Raw genomic sequence first — 18681 nt, forward strand, 5'->3', positions numbered from 1 at the left:
TGCGGCGTGCGGGCGGCGAACGCATGAAACTGTTTTTGCTAAACTGTACGAGCTTTTTATCTAGGTTTTTGTTTGTGTTTGATAGCACATAAAGCATGCCATTAGTTTTCTGTTTTGTTTGTAGACTATTTCGACACTTTAAACATTTTTTTTTATTTTGTTATTTTGCTCCAACTAACAATTAATCACGTGGTTCTGTTTATGTACGATTTTTTACTTCTTCTGATCATTTACTAAACTCTTTATTTGTTTTACCAGCGGCCACTGTGAGTGTGTGTGTACTTTTATTTTTATTTTCGCAACTCCTGAATCATATCGTTTGCTGCTTTCAGTAAAAGGTAGAATGATAAACTAAATCTACCAGATTTTTACGCAAAAATACCTAAATGATAATATACACAGTTATGGTCTGGTTTCTAGTATGAGTTAGTATGAGTATAGTTAAACATTTCCCTTCGATCCACGCATCCTTCCAAACTAAAGAACCCATCTAGCAGCAGTTCTCCGTTCGTTCCGTAAGCTAACACTGAACCTAGCCGTGTTTAGTTTAAACAATAATTCGAATACATAATATAATAATATATACTACCATTGCTGTTGGTTTCTGCTTTGCTTGTTTATCTGCGGTTTAGAATAGTACATGTATAAATAAGAGTAAAGAAACTGAGTCCGTTAATAATTAAAAATCCTACGTATAAAACATGGTTTTCTCGAATCCACTCGATTTGTTCCTCTCCCCCGGATTGTTTAACCATGCTGCCTAGCGCTCCGAAAGAAAGGAACTCCAACCTCTGCGAAGCATCATTATTTGTCCTAATTTACAATTAATTATTACATGTCGTTTTACAGATACACAAAGATACATAAACTGTACTGCTTCTCTTCTTCTCGATTCTCGGACTCGTTCACACAGTATAAACCTCCTCCTCCTCCTCAGCGCTGGGGTTTTCCTCCCCCCAGCGCTTCTACTGACTGCCCTCTCTAGGTAAAATAACTTAATTACATTCACAGAAGAATAAAAAATGACACTTTGTTTGTCACTTTCGATTCAGTTCCACTTTTCAGTTACTAATGAGAATGTGTATAAAATCAAATCACTTATACAAAAACAAACAAACGACCAAAAAAACAGTACTTCCAGAGACGTAAAAACAATAGGTTAAAAATAATAAAAAAAAACTCACTTTCCAATTGCGTGCGGCTTTTTCTGTCCACCTGTCTGCCATCTCATCACATTCATCCCCACAATCATCACACATACATCCACACACTCACACAGACCAACCACCACACTAACACCCAAGCGCAACCGCCCTCCCCGTCATCATTACTGTATTACGCAGCAGGCGCACTTTTTCTTCTTCTTCTCGTCGATGACCACGTGCGACGCGGACTGGGGCCCCGGTATCACCTGATTGCTGACCTGGGTCTGCTGCTGCTGCTGTTGTCCCGGCTGACCCGTCGCTCCGTTCTTGTGTGGCGATGCCGCAGAGGCTGCTGTGGCAGCTCCTCCTCCTCCTCCACCACCTTTCTGAGGTGAGGATTTCGTGCCATTTGGCTGCTGCTGCTGGCTGCTCTGCAGTTGCGCGGACTAAAAAACACGGAAATGGAAGAAGGGTTTAAATATTTTCGACAATAGTTCGGAACAGGCGGAGACTTACTTCGAGCTTAGTCGCAACGCCATCCACTACCGTACTGCCACCGTTTTCCGCCGGGTGGTCGCCGCTGCTGTCCTTTGGTGCGCTACCGTTCAGCAGACTCTGGTCGCCGGTCGGTGTGATTGGTTTGCCACCTGCAAAGACAGGGAAAAAATACGGTAAATTATTAAAACTAATTTAATTTTCAATTTTCTACTAGAGACTTTCGTTCGTTTTCGTTTCGTTTTCAATTTTCTACTAGAGAATAATTTCAGATCGTCAGATTCAGCGTGAATGAGCCTACAACCAGGCGGAACAATAAAGCACACGTCATTGAAGAATAAAGAGAACAGCAGCTGTCCCAGTTTACTCCCTTGCGGAACACCAAACAGGGTAATAAAATTGTCTGACTTAATGTGTCCTAATTGAACAGAGAGCGAGCGGTTAACGAAATAAGATTTCAGCTATCCAGTAAAGTGCATTGAGGCTTCGAGACGTTCAATTTTAGCCACTAAGATAGAGTGATCGACGCGATCGAACGCAGCTTTAAATCTGTATAAATAGAGGCTACTTGCACGCCAATTTCTATGCTTTTACTGCAATACGAAATGAACTGCCAGTAAATTTATCGTCGTTGATCTGCCAGGATAGAAGCCATGCTGATTCATGGATGATATATGACTTGAACTCACGTAGTAGTACATTCTCAACCAGTATTTCAAATAATTTTGATCCAGCAGAGAAAGCAGTAATTCTTCGATAGTTGACTATATCGGGCTTGTCTCCTTTTTCGAACACAAGAAACAAAACCGTTTTTTCCAACACTCAAGTAATTCTGCTGCTAGTGAAAAGTTTTTGAAATGGAGGGGAAAGAGTGGAAAGGTGAGGGGGGGTTATTGGTAGCTACGCTTAACAAGTTGTCGTTGTGACTCCTACCTTTTTTCCAACGCTGGAAGGTGCATGGGTCGAACCAAGCTATAATCTAAGATTATAACCGAATTCGAACCTATAACACCAGCCAGGGCATGTGGCTTGCTGGTACTAGTGTACCTTTGAACCATAGAGGTGCTGGACAAAAGGAGGCTGCAAAACCCCCTTATTAAGCATGCGACGTATCTTCAAACTCCACCATCTGGTGGGTTGGGTTATTTATAGACACTAATTATGCGAATTGAGAAGTTTTAATCTAACTCGTTTTTACTCACGGGACGACAAAACTGTACAGACACTTGCGACTTACAAGGCACTGCACGTGACGTTGTTCGTGCGTGAGCGTGTTAGTCGCGAATCTCAACGCGGATCTTCTATTTTCGGTATTTTCGGCTTTCGATTTTCGATTTTTTTGTTGTTTTTGATTTATGGTAGGGTAGATGATCCATTAGTTGCGCCACTAAGCCCAATATAACTTCATTTTGCTTGTTTATTGAGGTATATGCTTCAATTAATGCTTGTGGGATATAAATTTATCAAATACAAGGTATTTGTCACAAGGCAAGACAATTGCTTTCGTTATACGAGAAGCTTTATAAAGACAAAATGAATTTTCCGATTCAATTATATTGTACCAACAGTTGCGCTAATGTTTCCTTAATTAAGTTTGATGTTCCTTTAATTGTGTTATTCCATATACATTGCTAGGTTGCTAAGTGAAAAAACATCGTAGCAAAACTATAGATGAGCGCCTATAGTTGTGCGCTCCAACTGCGCGTTAGATTTTGGAAAATTGGCATTTTAGCAAATAATGCTTTAATTTTAAATGGTGTAGTCTAACTACCAATAATTCTAAAAGCCTGTTTTAGATAATGAATGTAATTGTTTTATCTAAAATGCTACGGTGACGAAAATATGCATTAATAATGAATAGTAGCGCAACTATGGGTACTACCACAACTATTGGATCAACTACCCTATTTAATTGTCATTTTTGTTTTTGATTTACGATTTCAAATTTTTATCTTTTGATATTAGATTTTCGATTTCCGTTTTTCGGCATTCGATAATCTATCTTTGATTTTCGATTTTCAATATTTGTTTGTTTAAATTTTCTATTTTTGATTTTCAATTTTCGATTTTCGAGGACGTCCAGTGAAATGCTATATTGCCATCTTCGGCTGCTCACGTTAAATGTATTGCAGATCCATAGAGTCAAGTATTCATTGCCGCTTCAAAATGCTTCGTGACCCCGCGAGGGAAACCAAATCTGAACGCGTGCGACAATGCACTAAACTTCAGACGTGCCAAGCACAAGTTAGATGAATTCTTTCGGTTGTTCGGATCTCATCACTTCCTCCTCATTAACTCCTTATAGCTAGCAATTGTGCTAACGACGGCAATACGTTCAAGTTTGTAGCAAACTTTGGAGGACTCTGGGAGGCCGCCGTAAAGTCTTTCAAGAAGCATCTCCGCAGCATTCTTGGCTAATCACACAAATTATTATAGTCTGTCTTTATTCTCGCCCGCTCATACAGTTCACAGCTGACCCCAACGCTGCTCACTCCTGGGCAACCCCGCAGAAGTCACGAATAATAATGGTATCTATAAGAGAAGCAGACGGAACGATGGTCAACCGAGTGGTTGGCAGATTACGCCAAAACGACGACGGGAAAACAGTGGCAAACATGTTAGCCGGGACCAGGTGCCGGGACCAATGCGGCACATACAATCAGAACTGTTAATCTCCCCTGGAATCCTGATGAGGACATGGTGTGGATATATTTGACTGCATTTCGCCAATCTACCACTGAGAAGCAAATCACTGGTCTCGTCACTGAATATCTTGCGCTGCATGCTGGAGATCAACTGGTTCCTGCGGGAAAAGATCCTGCAACACTCAACTTCCCTTCCTTAAAAATTGGAGACAAGCAACAATTTAGGGACAATGCGTAATGCTACGAAACATAGCCGGACGATGTACGTTTTCGTCCGTTTGAGGATTATCAGGATTTATGAGGATTAACGATCTCGGCTTCTCGGATAGACTCTGTGATTGGCTGAATTCTTATTTGACAAACCGATATAAGATCGGCTGAATCGACAACATTCACTCCGCAGCGTGGTGTTCCTCAAGGAAGTAATTTAGGACCTTCGCTCTTTTCTTCAATAATGTCTCCCTGATCCTACTGAACGGCTGTGTGCTGATCTAGGCGAATGATTTGAAGATTTACCTAGCCATCCTCAACTTAGATGATTGTTTTCGTCTACAGAATACACTCGACAGGTTTACCAGATGGTGGCGACGAAATTGTCTAGTGATATAGCGAAGTGCAGTGTGATTTCTTATCGGCGTCTGACGAATCCTGTTCTGCTCAACTATTCCATCGACGGGACTGTTTTGAATCGAATCGACCAAATCAAGGATGACTTTTAAAATGCACTACTCATTTCGAAAGTTGTTGCTGACATTACCGATCCACTGTGTCTTCGTGCATCGTACTGCTCATTGGTAAGATCACTTCTCGAATTCGCATCAATCGTTTGCTCCCCCTTATGAAGAAGTGGGGATCTCCCGAATCGAATCAGCGCAGCATAAGTTTGTTCGATACGTACTACGAAATCTTCCATGGACGTACCCGCAAGACTTGCCGATGCTGATGAAGACCGGTGTGCATTGAAACATGGCATCGAAATACTAGAAGATCGACGGAACACCAACCAAGCTGTTTTCGGTGCAATAAATTTACGATCCGAGATTGATAGGATACGCATTGCTTGGTTAACTACACATCCAAGCACCACAACGTATTCTAAGGCCGAGACGAAGACTACAACCTCCTAGAAACACAAAAACCTTTCGTCAACGTATTTGCAGAAACCTTTGATATTTTAACTATGTAACTTTAGATCATTGAACCCACATGTAGTTGGATGATTTTTTATACAATAAACGAGATAAACAAACACACACCATATTTTCGTGCATTTCCAGGCAGCATACGATACAGTCGAGCGCGAACAGCTACGGCAGGTAATGCACGAGAACGGTTAGACGGATAACTGTGCACGTGCGTGCTTTGGGGCCACTCTCTCGAGTCCCTACGAATCACGCAGAGGGTTGCAGCAACGGGATGGACTGTCATGTATGTTGTCTAACATCGCTATTGCAGGTGTGATCCGGCGAGCGGGCACCGAAACGAAAGGAACACGATGTTGCGGACTATTTTTGGTGGAGTACAAACGGATAGCGGTGAGTGACGTAGGTGTATGAACCACGAGTTGCAGGCACTACTTGTAATGATACCTATCGTACACCCGGGGAAAGTTGAGAGACTACGATGGGTCGGCCACGTCGCAAGGATGCCGGATGACTGTGCTGTGAAATTCGTTCTCTCCACCCCACCGCACAGTAGTCCAACAGGGCGAAAAGTGGAACTTTTTATCATTTATGGTTTGCAGCACTTTTGTTCGATTGAATATCCCCCTTAATCTAAAACTGTCAAGAGTTAGTCATCGCTTACTGTAATGAAAATGAAAAAATAACTTTTTTGTGTTAGGAAATATAGACACAGTTTCTTTGGCAAAGTTGTAAACAATATAAAAACAAGCAACTTTGCTGAAGAAATAAAATTTCTATCTTTATCGAATGCTGAACTATATGGCATATTCGTCAAAGCTTCTTTAAAAATTAATTTTTCATGCTTAGCTTTTATTAGTTGCATTTTACAAGAATACAATGTTCTAGGCAATTATCGAAGCTATCAAAATACACGTTTTTGCAGAGGACCGCAAATCTCTTGGACCTTTACTTGCTGAGTTATCGCATACTAAAGCTTTAAATTTCCATAGCTTCACGAGCCTATGGGATAAAATAGGGCGTAATGAGTAATGAGTAAGGGGGATATTCATACGAACAAAAGTGCTGAAAACCATAGATGATAAAATGAAAACAAGAGCCACTAGGAAAAAAGTTCTACTTTTCGCTATTTTGGACTGCTGTGCATTGGGTCGTCGTTATCCCTTCTTGATCCTTCTTTACCGACAGACTTTGCAGCCAGCGATTAGAGTACAGGACAGGCTAGAGGTACGATCCTACTCACTCTCTAGCAGCACCACCCAACCGAGATTCGAACCTAGGATGACTGGCTTGTTAGACCGGCATCGTAACAAAGAAATCATGCAAAATTGGGAATTTCTTTTCTAGTTTCTGTGTTTTTGATAACAAATAGAACGACGAATAAAGGGTAAAAAGCGACGAAAAAAAAAACAAAGCAAAAAAAAAGATTACAAGAAGACAAAAAACGAACGACTTAAAAAGCGACCAAATAAGCTAAAAGCTGTGGCAATAAGACAATGAAAACAGCGACGGAATGTTGACAAAAAGACGACGAATTTAAAGAAACAGAGAGATGACAAAAGACGGCAAGAAGGCGACAAAAGATGACGGAAAAACAGCAATAAACGACGATGAGGCGACTAAAAGATGGCCTAAAGACGTCGAGAATGCGATGAAAAGATTTAGAAAAACTCACGCCGAGGACCCGGGTTCAAATCCTAACCCCGCAGAAGTCACGAATGACCCAAGCTGTTAAAGTGACTATAATCTAACCAAAAAAAAAAGATTTGGAAAAAGTGATGTCAAAAAAATAATGCAAATGACACAAAAAATTCGATAAAAAAAAGGATGAAAATTGCGACAAAACATAGAAAAACAACAAAAGGGCATTTGAAAGGTGTCAAAAAGCAAAATGCAAAAAACGTCTGACGTCTGAAAGACAATGAAAAGATGACAAAAAACGTAAAAAAAGTCGACAAAATGACAAAGAAAAGACGACAAAATGACAAAGAAAAAACGTCAAAAATAGTTACAGAAAACAACGAAAACGGTAAAGCCGCTGTTTTCAGCGTTAAAAAAGTTAAAAAAGGCCAAATAGACGACGAAAATATGGCAAAAGGACTATGAAAAGTCACGACAGTAATACGACAGACAGATGATAAAAAGACGGCGAGTTTGATGGAAAGACCATGTAGAGGTGATATAAGACGGCGAAAAGGTTTCGAAGAAACAACAATAAGATGAGGAAACGACGACAGAAAAATAAAACAACGAAAAGACGGCAAATTGACGATGAAGAAGCGATGAAAAGATGGAATAAAGCCGACGAAAATGCGATGCAACGATGCGGCGAAAGGCGGCAAAAAACAACGGAAGTAACATGAAAAGCCTAAAAAAGACAACAAGAAAAAAGTCGCCCAAGTAGCGACAAAATAAAAGCGAAAAATTTGTCGAAAACGACAAGTAAGAAAAGGCGTATGAAATTTGTCAAAAAGGCGACAAAACATGCGAAAAAAAAACGTCGACGACAAAAAGATGACGAAAAGATAATAATAAAAAAATAACAAACAGCAAATCGTCATCAAAAGATGATGAAAAGATGTCAAAAAATGTTAGATAAGATGCCAAAGTGACGAAAAAATTTGTCAATAAAATACAGTAACAAAAAAAGCCAAAACTAAAGATCAAAAAAGGACAAATAGGCGACGCAAATGCAATGAAAATAAGACAAAGGTATGAAAATACGACAATATTTATTACAACAGAGAGATGACAATGGCCTAGTCTCTGTCCAAGATTTAGGAGACTGTCGCGCGGGTATAATATTTAATGAATATTAAAGTGGAGGAACGGTTGGTAAGAAGAATGGTAGACTGGATGAAGCTGTGAAACTTCGATATGAGGCCAAAAATATGTTGTGTTCTTCAATTTGTAAGTAGGACTCTAACCCACACTTTCTCGGTTGGCGTCCGAGTGTTTTGACAATTAAACTATTTCTACACGACACCCTATAATAGATAGTTTCACATCTAGTTTCCGTCCCTCTAGTCTAACCATTCGTACGTACACACATACTTTCCACCCACCGACGGGTGGAATTCCACCTCATCTTTCTTTTGTGCCTTCCTAGATTTAGTTTCACACAACTTCTGCGATTTAAATTTCTTTTTTATTGTTTTAATATTGCTTGTATTTGAGTAATACTCGCTGACACGGGGCCACTACCGACACGAGGTCTTCAAATATTGGAACTTTTGCGCTTAATTGGTTGAAAATGGTTAAAAAATAGGAATTACGCTTTTGCTACCTCGAAATAGTGGACCCTTCGTTCACCAAGGGGCCTAACGGTTTCAAAAGAAGCAATCCTTGAGATCTATATCATGTGAAATTTCATAAATTTGCCATGAAACAACTAACAAATGACCCGGTTCTGTAAAGAAGAACAGGGCTTTCAACTGGAATAAAAAAATTTTGGCGGCCATCTTGGATTTGGTCCCCATATTGGATTTTATCAAAAAATCGGCATTTTCACCATGTGCCCCCCAAAAGATTTTCTTTTTAAGACCACCAATGAAAAGCTGAGAAAAAATTCTACTAGAAACATTCATAAAATTTCTGCATAACTGGACAACTAATCAAGCAAATAAAACAAAATTTGGCATGTGGGTGTTTTCGGTGACGAGAATTTATTCTACGGTAAATTGAGACCCCTCCCCTCTTTATAAGGGGAATTATAACTCCTCCCCTCTCTAAAAGGGGGGGCTTCCATACAAATTTCCTCATAACTCGAGAAGTAATTAAGCAAATGGAACCAAATTTGGCATATGGGTATTTTTGGAGACAAAAATTTTTTCTATGATGAATTGGGACCCCTCCCCGTTTTAGGAAGGGGGGATCCTATACACATAAAATACAAATTTTCTCATAACTGAAGAACTAATCAAGCAAATGGAACAAAATTTGGTATGTGAAAGTTTTCGAGGGCAAGAATATTTTCTATGGTGAATAAGGACCCCTCCCCACTTTAAGAGGGGGGGCTCCTATACAAACGAAATACAAATTTCCTCATAACTCGAGAACTAATCAAGCAAACGGAACCAAATTTAACACGTGGGTGTTTTTGGAGCCAAAAATTTTTTCTATGATGTACTGGGACCCCTCCTCACTTTAGGAGGAGGGGCTCCTATACACATGAAATACAAATTTCCTCATAACTCGAGAGCTAATCAAGCAAATGGAACCAAATTTGGCACGTGAAAGTTTTCGAGGGCAAGAATATTTTCTATGGTGAATTAGGACCCCTCCCAACTGTAAGAGGGGGGGCTCCTATACAAACGAAATACAAATTTCCTCATAACTCGAGAACTAATCAAGCAAATGGAACCAAATTTGGCATGTGGAGGTTTCTGGAGGCAAAAATATTTTCTATGGTGAATTAGGACCCCTCCCAACTGTAAGAGGGGGGGCTCCTATACAAACGAAATACAAATTTCCTCATAATTCGAGAACTAATCAAGCAAATGGAACCATATTTGGCATGTGGGTGTTTTTGTAGGCAAGAATATTTTCTATGGTATATTTTCTATGGATTTCCTCACTTTAAGAGGGGGAGGGGGCTCCTATACAAATGAAAAACAAATTTCCTCATAACTCGAGAACTAATCAAGCAAATGGAACCAAATTTGGCATGTGGGAGATTTTGGAGTCTTGAATTTGTTTTACGATAGTTAGAGACCTCTCACCCCTGTGGTAGGGGGATATGGACTCTCATACAAATAAAACAGAAATTTTTGCGAAACTCAAAAACTAATCGAACTCAAGAAATTCGAGACTCTTCCATAAAACATTAGTCAATACAAGACCACAAAAACTATCTATAGTAACACTAGATCATTTAGGACGAGACGGTCGCGAGTGTTGCCGGTGACCCGCCGTCGGAAGCGCCGCCCACTGGGGAGCTTGCAAAACTCGAGATTGTGACAAAGATCATCCGAGATTCATGATTTATGTACAACACAGGTTAATTTGTGGCAATACGAAGTTTGTCGGGTGAGCTAGTTTGCTATAAAACAAACTACAAACGACACGGTTTTGTAAAGAGAAGAGTAGGGCTTATAAGCGAAGTGAAAAAAAGTTGGCGTCCATCTTGGATTTGGCCATGATCCCCCAAACCAATTTTAATTTTAAGACCACCATCGGTAAGCTGAGAAAAAATGCTATAAGAAACATACATCAAATTACATGTGTAGTGGCTGTAAATAAACGAAACAATTAATTATCTGTATCAAGGTTTACAACTCTCATATAATGGAATATCTTGCTACAAATAACTGATTGTTGCAATCAGTTAATGCCATTGCACACCTAATTTTATGAATGTTTCTTATAGCATTATGCTCTTAAAATGAAAATCGGTGGGGGGGGCTCATGGTGAAAACGGCGATTTTTGAAGTAGGACTACTTCTTTGATTTCTATATTGGGGTGCACTTTAGAAAAACGAAAAGGGAACATGTAACGAAAAGTGGTTATGGTTTGCACGCTTATAACTCAGTCATCCGTCAACAGATTCTAGAGATATTGGTATCAATCGATTGGTAATTTTTCAAAAAATCCATAACAATACAATAGATTCCATGTTTCCCAAACAGACGTTTAATAATTGAGAAAATATTAGACGGATATTCATTATTTCATTATTTTCATGTTTTTGCCTTCCCACGCCAATGCTTCCCTAGCACAGATGACAGAAATATATACGAGATGAGCTATGGGTTAAGCTGACCTTTGATTGTATTTAATTTACGCTCTATAGAATCCGCGCGAAAATTGTTGAGCTTCAGTGGGTGCTGCTTGCTCGGAATAAGGCATCGAAGACATTCAAATTCACCAAGCAAGACGCCAACAAACCGAAGAAGCCACCGACTCGCCCGCCAGCGAACGATATGGTTTTTGCTGCTATCAATACCCAGTAAAATCAATGGATCCTCGCTGCAAGCCGTTAGAAGTAAATCGCCGCTAGCCACAATTGTGACGTTCCAAGGTTGGACACATTTGTGAAAAAGGTTTTGAAATTAGCTGTCGAAAAGCTGGTCCAAACAAAAAGAACAGGCGCTTACGATTTGTTCAAGGTTGATAAAACAGACGAAAACAATATCTTTGCTAACTGCTGCAAAGGCGGCTCCGATTAAAGCTGTACTACTGGAGTAAATATGCGGGTGCCCCCGAACAAAAATCTACTAAGCCAATGAAAACCGTAGCAAAGGCACCGAAAGCCCCAGTCAAAGGAAGTCGTTCCAGCGGAGAAGGTGCCCGAAAAAAACTGCTGTCTAGATGTAAATTTCCTTGATTTGCATTACTACTATCTGGTAGAAAACAATCAGTTCTTCTAAGAACTACTGAATAAAAGTATACGAAGCAGTTAAATTGATTTTTCTCACATTTTAAAGTGATGTTGGCAGTTTAGTATGAGCGTTCGAAGTATGAGCCCGTCAGAAATTACATGTTTAAACTGTATTAAGACAAACCTTCCGAAGAATATTTCTGAACAAAATTGTTCATATACCTACACATGCAAAATAATACGAATTTAAGATTCTTTCTAAAAGCATGAAACGAGTAAGCCACATTATCTGGCAAAAGAAAACTGCGCCACTTCGTAATTCGAGACTAAGCGTTTAGTGAGAAAATCGAATTGCATCTTCATTTACATTTATATATTAGGCCCTAAAAAGGGCTAATTGTTGTATAGTTACAGAAGCCTGACCAGATACATTTACTATAGGCCGGTATACTTTGGTACCTTCCGAGACGGCGCGCTTGGCAAACTCACCCGGCACAACCACACACAACTGTGAGTGCACGTCTGCCATGCCCGTTGCCGTGCCATCCCTGTCGGCATTAAATGAAAGAAAATAGCGTTGCTCTCCTAGTGGCGTGGCTTCTTCTTCTTTTTCCTATCGCGCTTTGCGGCCTTTCCACTGGTTTTCGGTGGCATGAAGACGATGCTTCATATTAGGTTGCTCTGCAGAAACTGGTAGCTCTTCATTAAGGAACCACCGGACACCGGTTTTGTTCAAACAATGTACGGTTTCGTTGTACGTTGTACCGCCTTTCTTTCGTGTCTATGATTCTCTGCCCTACGTTGATCCGCCTTTGTTACAACTTGCTGCCGTTTACTCTGGTATATAATCAGAAGTAAGCCGGCGAACGGCATCATTTTCGCATTGGCATCGGTACGGTACAGAGCACTAGAGCAGACAGCAGAGAGTTGCGGTTATATCTCCCTCACTGGACTCGGCAAACTGGTAAAACGCAGCGCAGCGGCAGCAGCAGCGGATCATTGGTGTAGAGTGCGCCGAACGCGTTGGTACTGGAGCATTGATCTATTATCAGCTGTATTAGAATATTTGGTTGCGGGAGCGGAAGAGCTTGAATCAATGGAAAATGCTCTGTCCGGTAACCATTGTCACCATTGCCCTGGGAGGTGTTGTTTCAAACATTCAAGCCATTCTGCTGGCCGGATTTTCAACCACATAATTTACCACAACCCGTCCTTTTTAGGACGAACGAATTTGTTTATGAAGAGATGAAAATTTTCTGTATACTAAATTTCTTTAATTAAATTTCCAAATGTCGCTGATTCTTTATATCATGAAGAATTTCTTCTGATTTGAACTATAAAACGTTAAATATGTGGTGACTCACCATGCGATCTTCTAACTCATGACGTTGCTTTAATTCTATTTTTGCTAAAAAATTTTGCCTTCTCACGCCAGTGCTTCCCTAACACGGATGACAGAAATATATAGGAGAAGAGCTATGGATTAAATTCCCTTTGAAAGTTTGATTGTATTTCATTTACGCTCTATAGAATCCGCTCGAAAATCGTTGAGCTTCAGCTGTTCTTCCCCGGAATAAGGCAACGAAGACATCCAAATTCACTAAGCGAGACGCCAATAAACCGAAGAGTCAACGGATCCTCGTTGCAAGCCGTCTAGAAGTATATCGCCGCCAGCTACAATTGTGACGTTTCAAGGTTGGACACATTCGTGAAAAAGGCTTTGAAGTTAGTTTTCAACAAGAGAAAGCTGGTCCAAACAAAGAACTGGCGCTTCCGGTTCCTTCGCCTACCAAACTTGCTAGCGAGAAGCAAGATTACTAAGTCAAAGAAGACCATAACAAAGGCACCGAAAACTCCAAAGCCAAAAGAAGTTGTTTTAACGGAGAATGCCGTTCGAAAAAAGCTGCTGCCAAGCAGTAAATTTCTTCGATTTGTATTATTAACAGCTGGTAGAAAACAATCAGTTCTTTTAAGAACTACTGAATAAGTATATGAAGCAGTTGAATTGATTTTGCGAACGGCATCATTTTCGCGTTGTTTGGGTTACAAATAATAATGAGTTACGATTTTATCTCCCTGTCCGGACGTGGCAAAGGTGGTAAAACTCGGCAGCAGCCGATTATTGTTTGGTGTGGAGTGGAAATTACGCCGACCGTGTTGGATTCAAAACATCGATGTATTTAAAACAAAGCTGCCAGACTGGTGCAGTATTTTGCTTACGAATGATTAAATTGAAACTTTCATTCTTTACTTTGCTTGTTTGTTATTTAGCTGCGAAAATAGTAAAACTTCTGCGACCTTGCCATTTCCAGCACACCACAGACGACTTTCATAGCGTAATGGCGAATTGCTGTAAATTACGGCATCACGAAACAAAATACAGATGCCAGCGGTCCAGTGCCAGTCCAGGCAGAATCGTAATCGTGTTCCCAACCTTCCTTAACAAAATAGCAGCGTGTCCATCAAAGTAAATTGATACAATGCGAGCTGTCATATACACTTTGCACTAATACATATACACTAGTTCTGAGACTTCGAGCATTTTGTATGGAAAATTAGTTAATTTTTTAAAAAAATCGTTGGATACGCAAGATTCGTCTATTTTTTTCTCACAGTTTTTATGTTTATGCTTAGAACATTATTTCTAGTATGTATTTTCATGAATACAATGAAGTGCAACATTCCAAATTGCAAGCGGAAATTTTTTCGTCAAAACGGTATCAAGATGTCTCAAAGAAATGTCGTTATATCGCTTTCCTCCAAGTAGTAAAACAAAAAAGATTTTTTTTAAAATGCTCGGACATGATTGTTCAATAAGCAGCATGAGCAACATTGTAATCCGCCCGCGATATTTTTCATCTGATTTCTGGTAAGCTTTCAAAGTGTTAATTATCTTCTAAGACCGTTTTGTAGCAATCTAAGATTACTTTTTATGGTTTTCTACGTAGTGTTGAGACGGGTAAATTTATGACAAAAAGGTATCATCTTGGAACAGTGACTTCAACTTAAGGATTTTCAAGCAGTAGCACAAGCATCTATTCGAATAAAACTATTTTTTAAAAGAAGACATCAAAGGCAGATTTGCAAGAGCATCAGGCAAGCAAAATGTTGGATGGAACGTGTTTTAATTTAAGCAACCGTATACCGTATTGATCGTGAAGTATTAGAAACATTAATTCATTTTTCAATTGCACATCACATCAATAGTTAGTCACCCATGTTCTCAATTTTTTTACGTATAATAAAGAAGGCTACAAGTGCAAATGACTTTAAAATATATTCCTTACATTTCATTGTAAATGTTCAAATATTTCTCTGGAATAATATAGCTGCATTCATTAATTACAATTAATTCTCGCGTCACTTTTGATTTCGTCCAATGTAACAATTCCACCATATTGAGAAAAACGAGATCGAAGTTCTTCGAATTGAACTTTAAATTGTTTCAAAATGAAATAATTTTCAGTCATTCAGTCAACGTGGTTGACGAATAATAACTCAATAATTCAATATTTAACGGAGATTTTAAAAATCTAATTAAAACTAAGCAGTTTTGGTTTATTATGGAAAAAGTTACATTGGACTGTTTACCATCTCATGCTGTACTTTGGACGGTTTTATTTTTCCAGGCTCTTGCACATAAATTAAGCGAGATCACCGTAAAATACGTGCGTTGCCGTGCTACGCTATTTTCGAGGTTATTTTTCAATATTAGACCGCTTGTTTCACTTAAAATGCATAAATAATGCGAAAAAAAACTTTCACTTGCTAAACGTCCAATGTACAGATTGGGTTTGTTTTGATTTTTTTTTGCACTTTGGACATCAGATGAGAACGACCGAAGTAACAGTCAGTCATTCGTAATTCGAATGTGCACATTGGACATTTTGATAATGCTAATTTTTTCACCTCAAAATAATTCTATTTGGGCAGGTGTTTTTGTATAACATAGAGTTTAAAAAGAGCAATAATTTGTTGTGATAAACCGGATTTGTTTACAATTGTTACATTGGACGAAATGAAAAGTGACGCGAGAATTTAGTTTTAATTTTCATGCAAGTTCCACCATATTTCAGAACTATTTCTTCTTCTTTCTACACACACTAATGCAACCCTCGATGGTCACATACCTGGTATATATCAATTTACTTTGCGTGTCCATGATGTAGTCGAAACCAGAGATGCCATATTTTCTAAAAAAGTGTCTGAAACTGTTTGAAAACCGAAAAAATCGAGCAGTTTTCCGGCTACTCGAATTTTCTGGTTTGAAAATAATCTGCGAAAATCTGCACACTTTTTTAGGAAGTCTGTGAAAGTTTAAAGAGCTTCGAACAAAAATCTGCACCAAAACAATAAAAGTCATAAAAACTGCAAATATCTGCAAATTTATAATGACTGTTCCAAAAATCTGGAATTTGCAGACAAATCTGCAAGTCTGGTATCCCTGGTCGAAACAAATCGTATCACATACACATGTGTTTAAAGCTGCCTAGCGGAACCTGGGATGCCAGATTTTTGCAAAAAATAATCTGCATCTACCCGAAACTGTTCGAAATAATTCCCCAAATCTGCACCAACATGTATCACATGTAAGAACACAATTCTTTAATGCGCAACTTGAGTATCTATATATGAAATTTATACAAATATCACCGGCTTTAGCATTGGGACACGAATTGCACTACATTCGTAGTCCTACTTCAAGCCTGCGCCCGTGCCACTAGGCATGGACCCTTGTACTTTTTTGCCGATGATCTAAAAAATTTTCGTGTGATAGCCACTCCTGTGGACTACGTCGCATTACAAGCAGATATCAACCAACTGCTTATTTGGTGTGATGACAACGGCATGCGTGTTATAGCAAAAAATGCAAAGTAATTTCCTACAGTTGCTGCAATACTGTTTCTCTGCATCAGTACAAAATGGGTTCGGATTGTCTGGAACGTGTCAACTCTATCCGCGATCTAGGAGTTACAATCGACTCGAAGCTGAGGTTTAACGAGCACATAAGCCTAATTACTGCCAAAGCTAACATAGTGCTTGGTTTTGTGCGGCGACATGCTTCTGGATTCACGGACGTTTATTGCCTCAAGACACTGTATTGCTCGCTTATACGAAGTATTTTGGAGTATGCATCCCCTGTTTGGGCGCCTTCCCAAATAACGCAATCCCTTGCGATTGAGCGCATCCAGAAGAAATTTTTGCGATTCGCCTTGCGTCAGCTGCCCGGCAATGACCCAGTTAATCTTCCAAGTTATCCAGAACGTTGTCAGTTGATTAACCTGGAGATACTCTCAGCCAGGCGAGTCAAACAGCAGCGGCTGTTTGTCTTTGATCTCATAACAGGAAACGTTGAATGCTCCGAGCTCCTGGGTCAGATGCGATGGAATGTACCTCCTCGGCGGCTTCGTAATCCGCCATTATTTGTAATTCCGTTTCACAGAACTAACTACTGCTATAATAATTGTTTTAGTTTTTGTTTATGGTCTTTTAATGATGTTTGTAATGTGTTTGATTTTACGATGTCTAGAAATGTGCTCAGTGTTAGAATAAGAGATTTAAATTAGCAATAAGTTAGTAATTTGTGCGACGTGGTCGGAGATGGTACATAAATAAATAAATAAATAAAATTTTTGGCCGGAAAGTTGGTTGAAATTCATTTTCAAGCAGGTTTCGTCGTCCATTAAAATACGTTCGTCGAATTTCGTCAAACTTCTCGTACAAACTCCTAGCACGCTTCTTGGCTGCCAAATTCTGCTTCAAGTGCCGACCTATTCAAAGACCTATGGCCTTTTCGAGCGAGGTTATTTCGCGTGGTTTGATAGCTAGCATCGTACCTTCTAGCCATATCCCGGATGGATTGGACTCAACGCACCTCAATATCTTTCCCCTCAGCTTTCGGTCCCGTGTTCCGGTTTTCTTAAATGTTCTTTGCCGCCTTTCCACACCTAGATTCTTTTTATCACCTTTTCGAGAATTACACACTGTTGATTTTGGCATGTTTAGCAGTTTTATCAGGACCACTGCATTTTCCAGGTGTTGGTGCTGCTTTGTAATTTCTCCTAAACAGTTCTGGAATTGTACTGAAACTTGTCGATCCTGTTCTGAAGTTCCTGTGTAACTACTCTGAATCTTCTTTGAGGTTACCCGAAACCTGTTCAGGGACTGCATTGAAATCGTTCTTTTCTGCAGCTTCGGAAACTGATCTGAAGCTGTCCAAAAACTTCTCCGAAACTAATCTGAAATTGTTTACACATTGTTCTGAAACTTTTCTAAAAATGCTAGGAAACTACTTTAAAATATCTCCTCAAGGCTACTCTAGGACTACCTTAAAGCAGCTCACAAACTGCTTCTAAACTACTCTGAAATTAGTTCAAAGCCTCTTTGAAACCACTCTAAAACTTATCAGAAGTTAATTGAAAAAACTGCCATTAAATTGCCCTGAAGCTTCTCCGAACCTGCTCGAAGCAGCTTCGAGGCCTGTTTTGGAATTGAAGCGGATATCAAACTGCTTCGATACTGCTGTGAAATTGCCCTGAAACTGCAATGGAACTACACTGAAACTGTACTAAAATTGCTTTAGGACTGCATCTGAATTTGTTCTGAAACTTCTTCGAGGCTACTCTAGAATCCCTCACCTGAGGGCCAACTATCTGGATTAGGCGCTTTGCTCTGAAATTTTTTGTCCACACTAATTTTAAACGTAATGAAATTGATGGCTTTCGAATCCGCATCCGTTTTTAGCAATGGAATCACTTTAATTGATTCCTCACGTTGCAAGCATCCTTTGACAAGGTCGGTAACGGCTTCCATCTTTACGCTAGGAAGGACTCCGGACAAGTAGTCTCTTTTTCGTGTTCTCCAATGGATAATCTTGAGCTTCACAAAGAGATTTTGGGGTTCCAAATTTGGCTCCGCGGAAAAATTAGTTCTG

General features: G+C 39.6%; 1 protein-coding gene across 1 annotated transcript; it reads right to left on the reverse strand.

Annotated features, from left to right (window-relative positions):
* Positions 1-471: 471 nt before the first annotated feature.
* On the reverse strand, positions 472-18560 carry LOC128732338 (uncharacterized). Its single transcript, XM_053825583.1, has 3 exons — positions 18386-18560; positions 1662-1792; positions 472-1591 (listed from the first exon to the last, which is right to left on the reverse strand). Exons 1-3 carry the CDS (start codon positions 18558-18560, stop codon positions 1328-1330), a joined length of 570 nt encoding a protein of 189 aa, XP_053681558.1. The 3' UTR covers positions 472-1327.
* Between the last annotated feature and the right edge of the window lie 121 nt (positions 18561-18681).

The sequence above is a fragment of the Sabethes cyaneus genome, chromosome 1, assembly GCF_943734655.1.
Source record: "Sabethes cyaneus chromosome 1, idSabCyanKW18_F2, whole genome shotgun sequence".
Lineage (NCBI taxonomy): Eukaryota > Metazoa > Arthropoda > Insecta > Diptera > Culicidae > Sabethes > Sabethes cyaneus.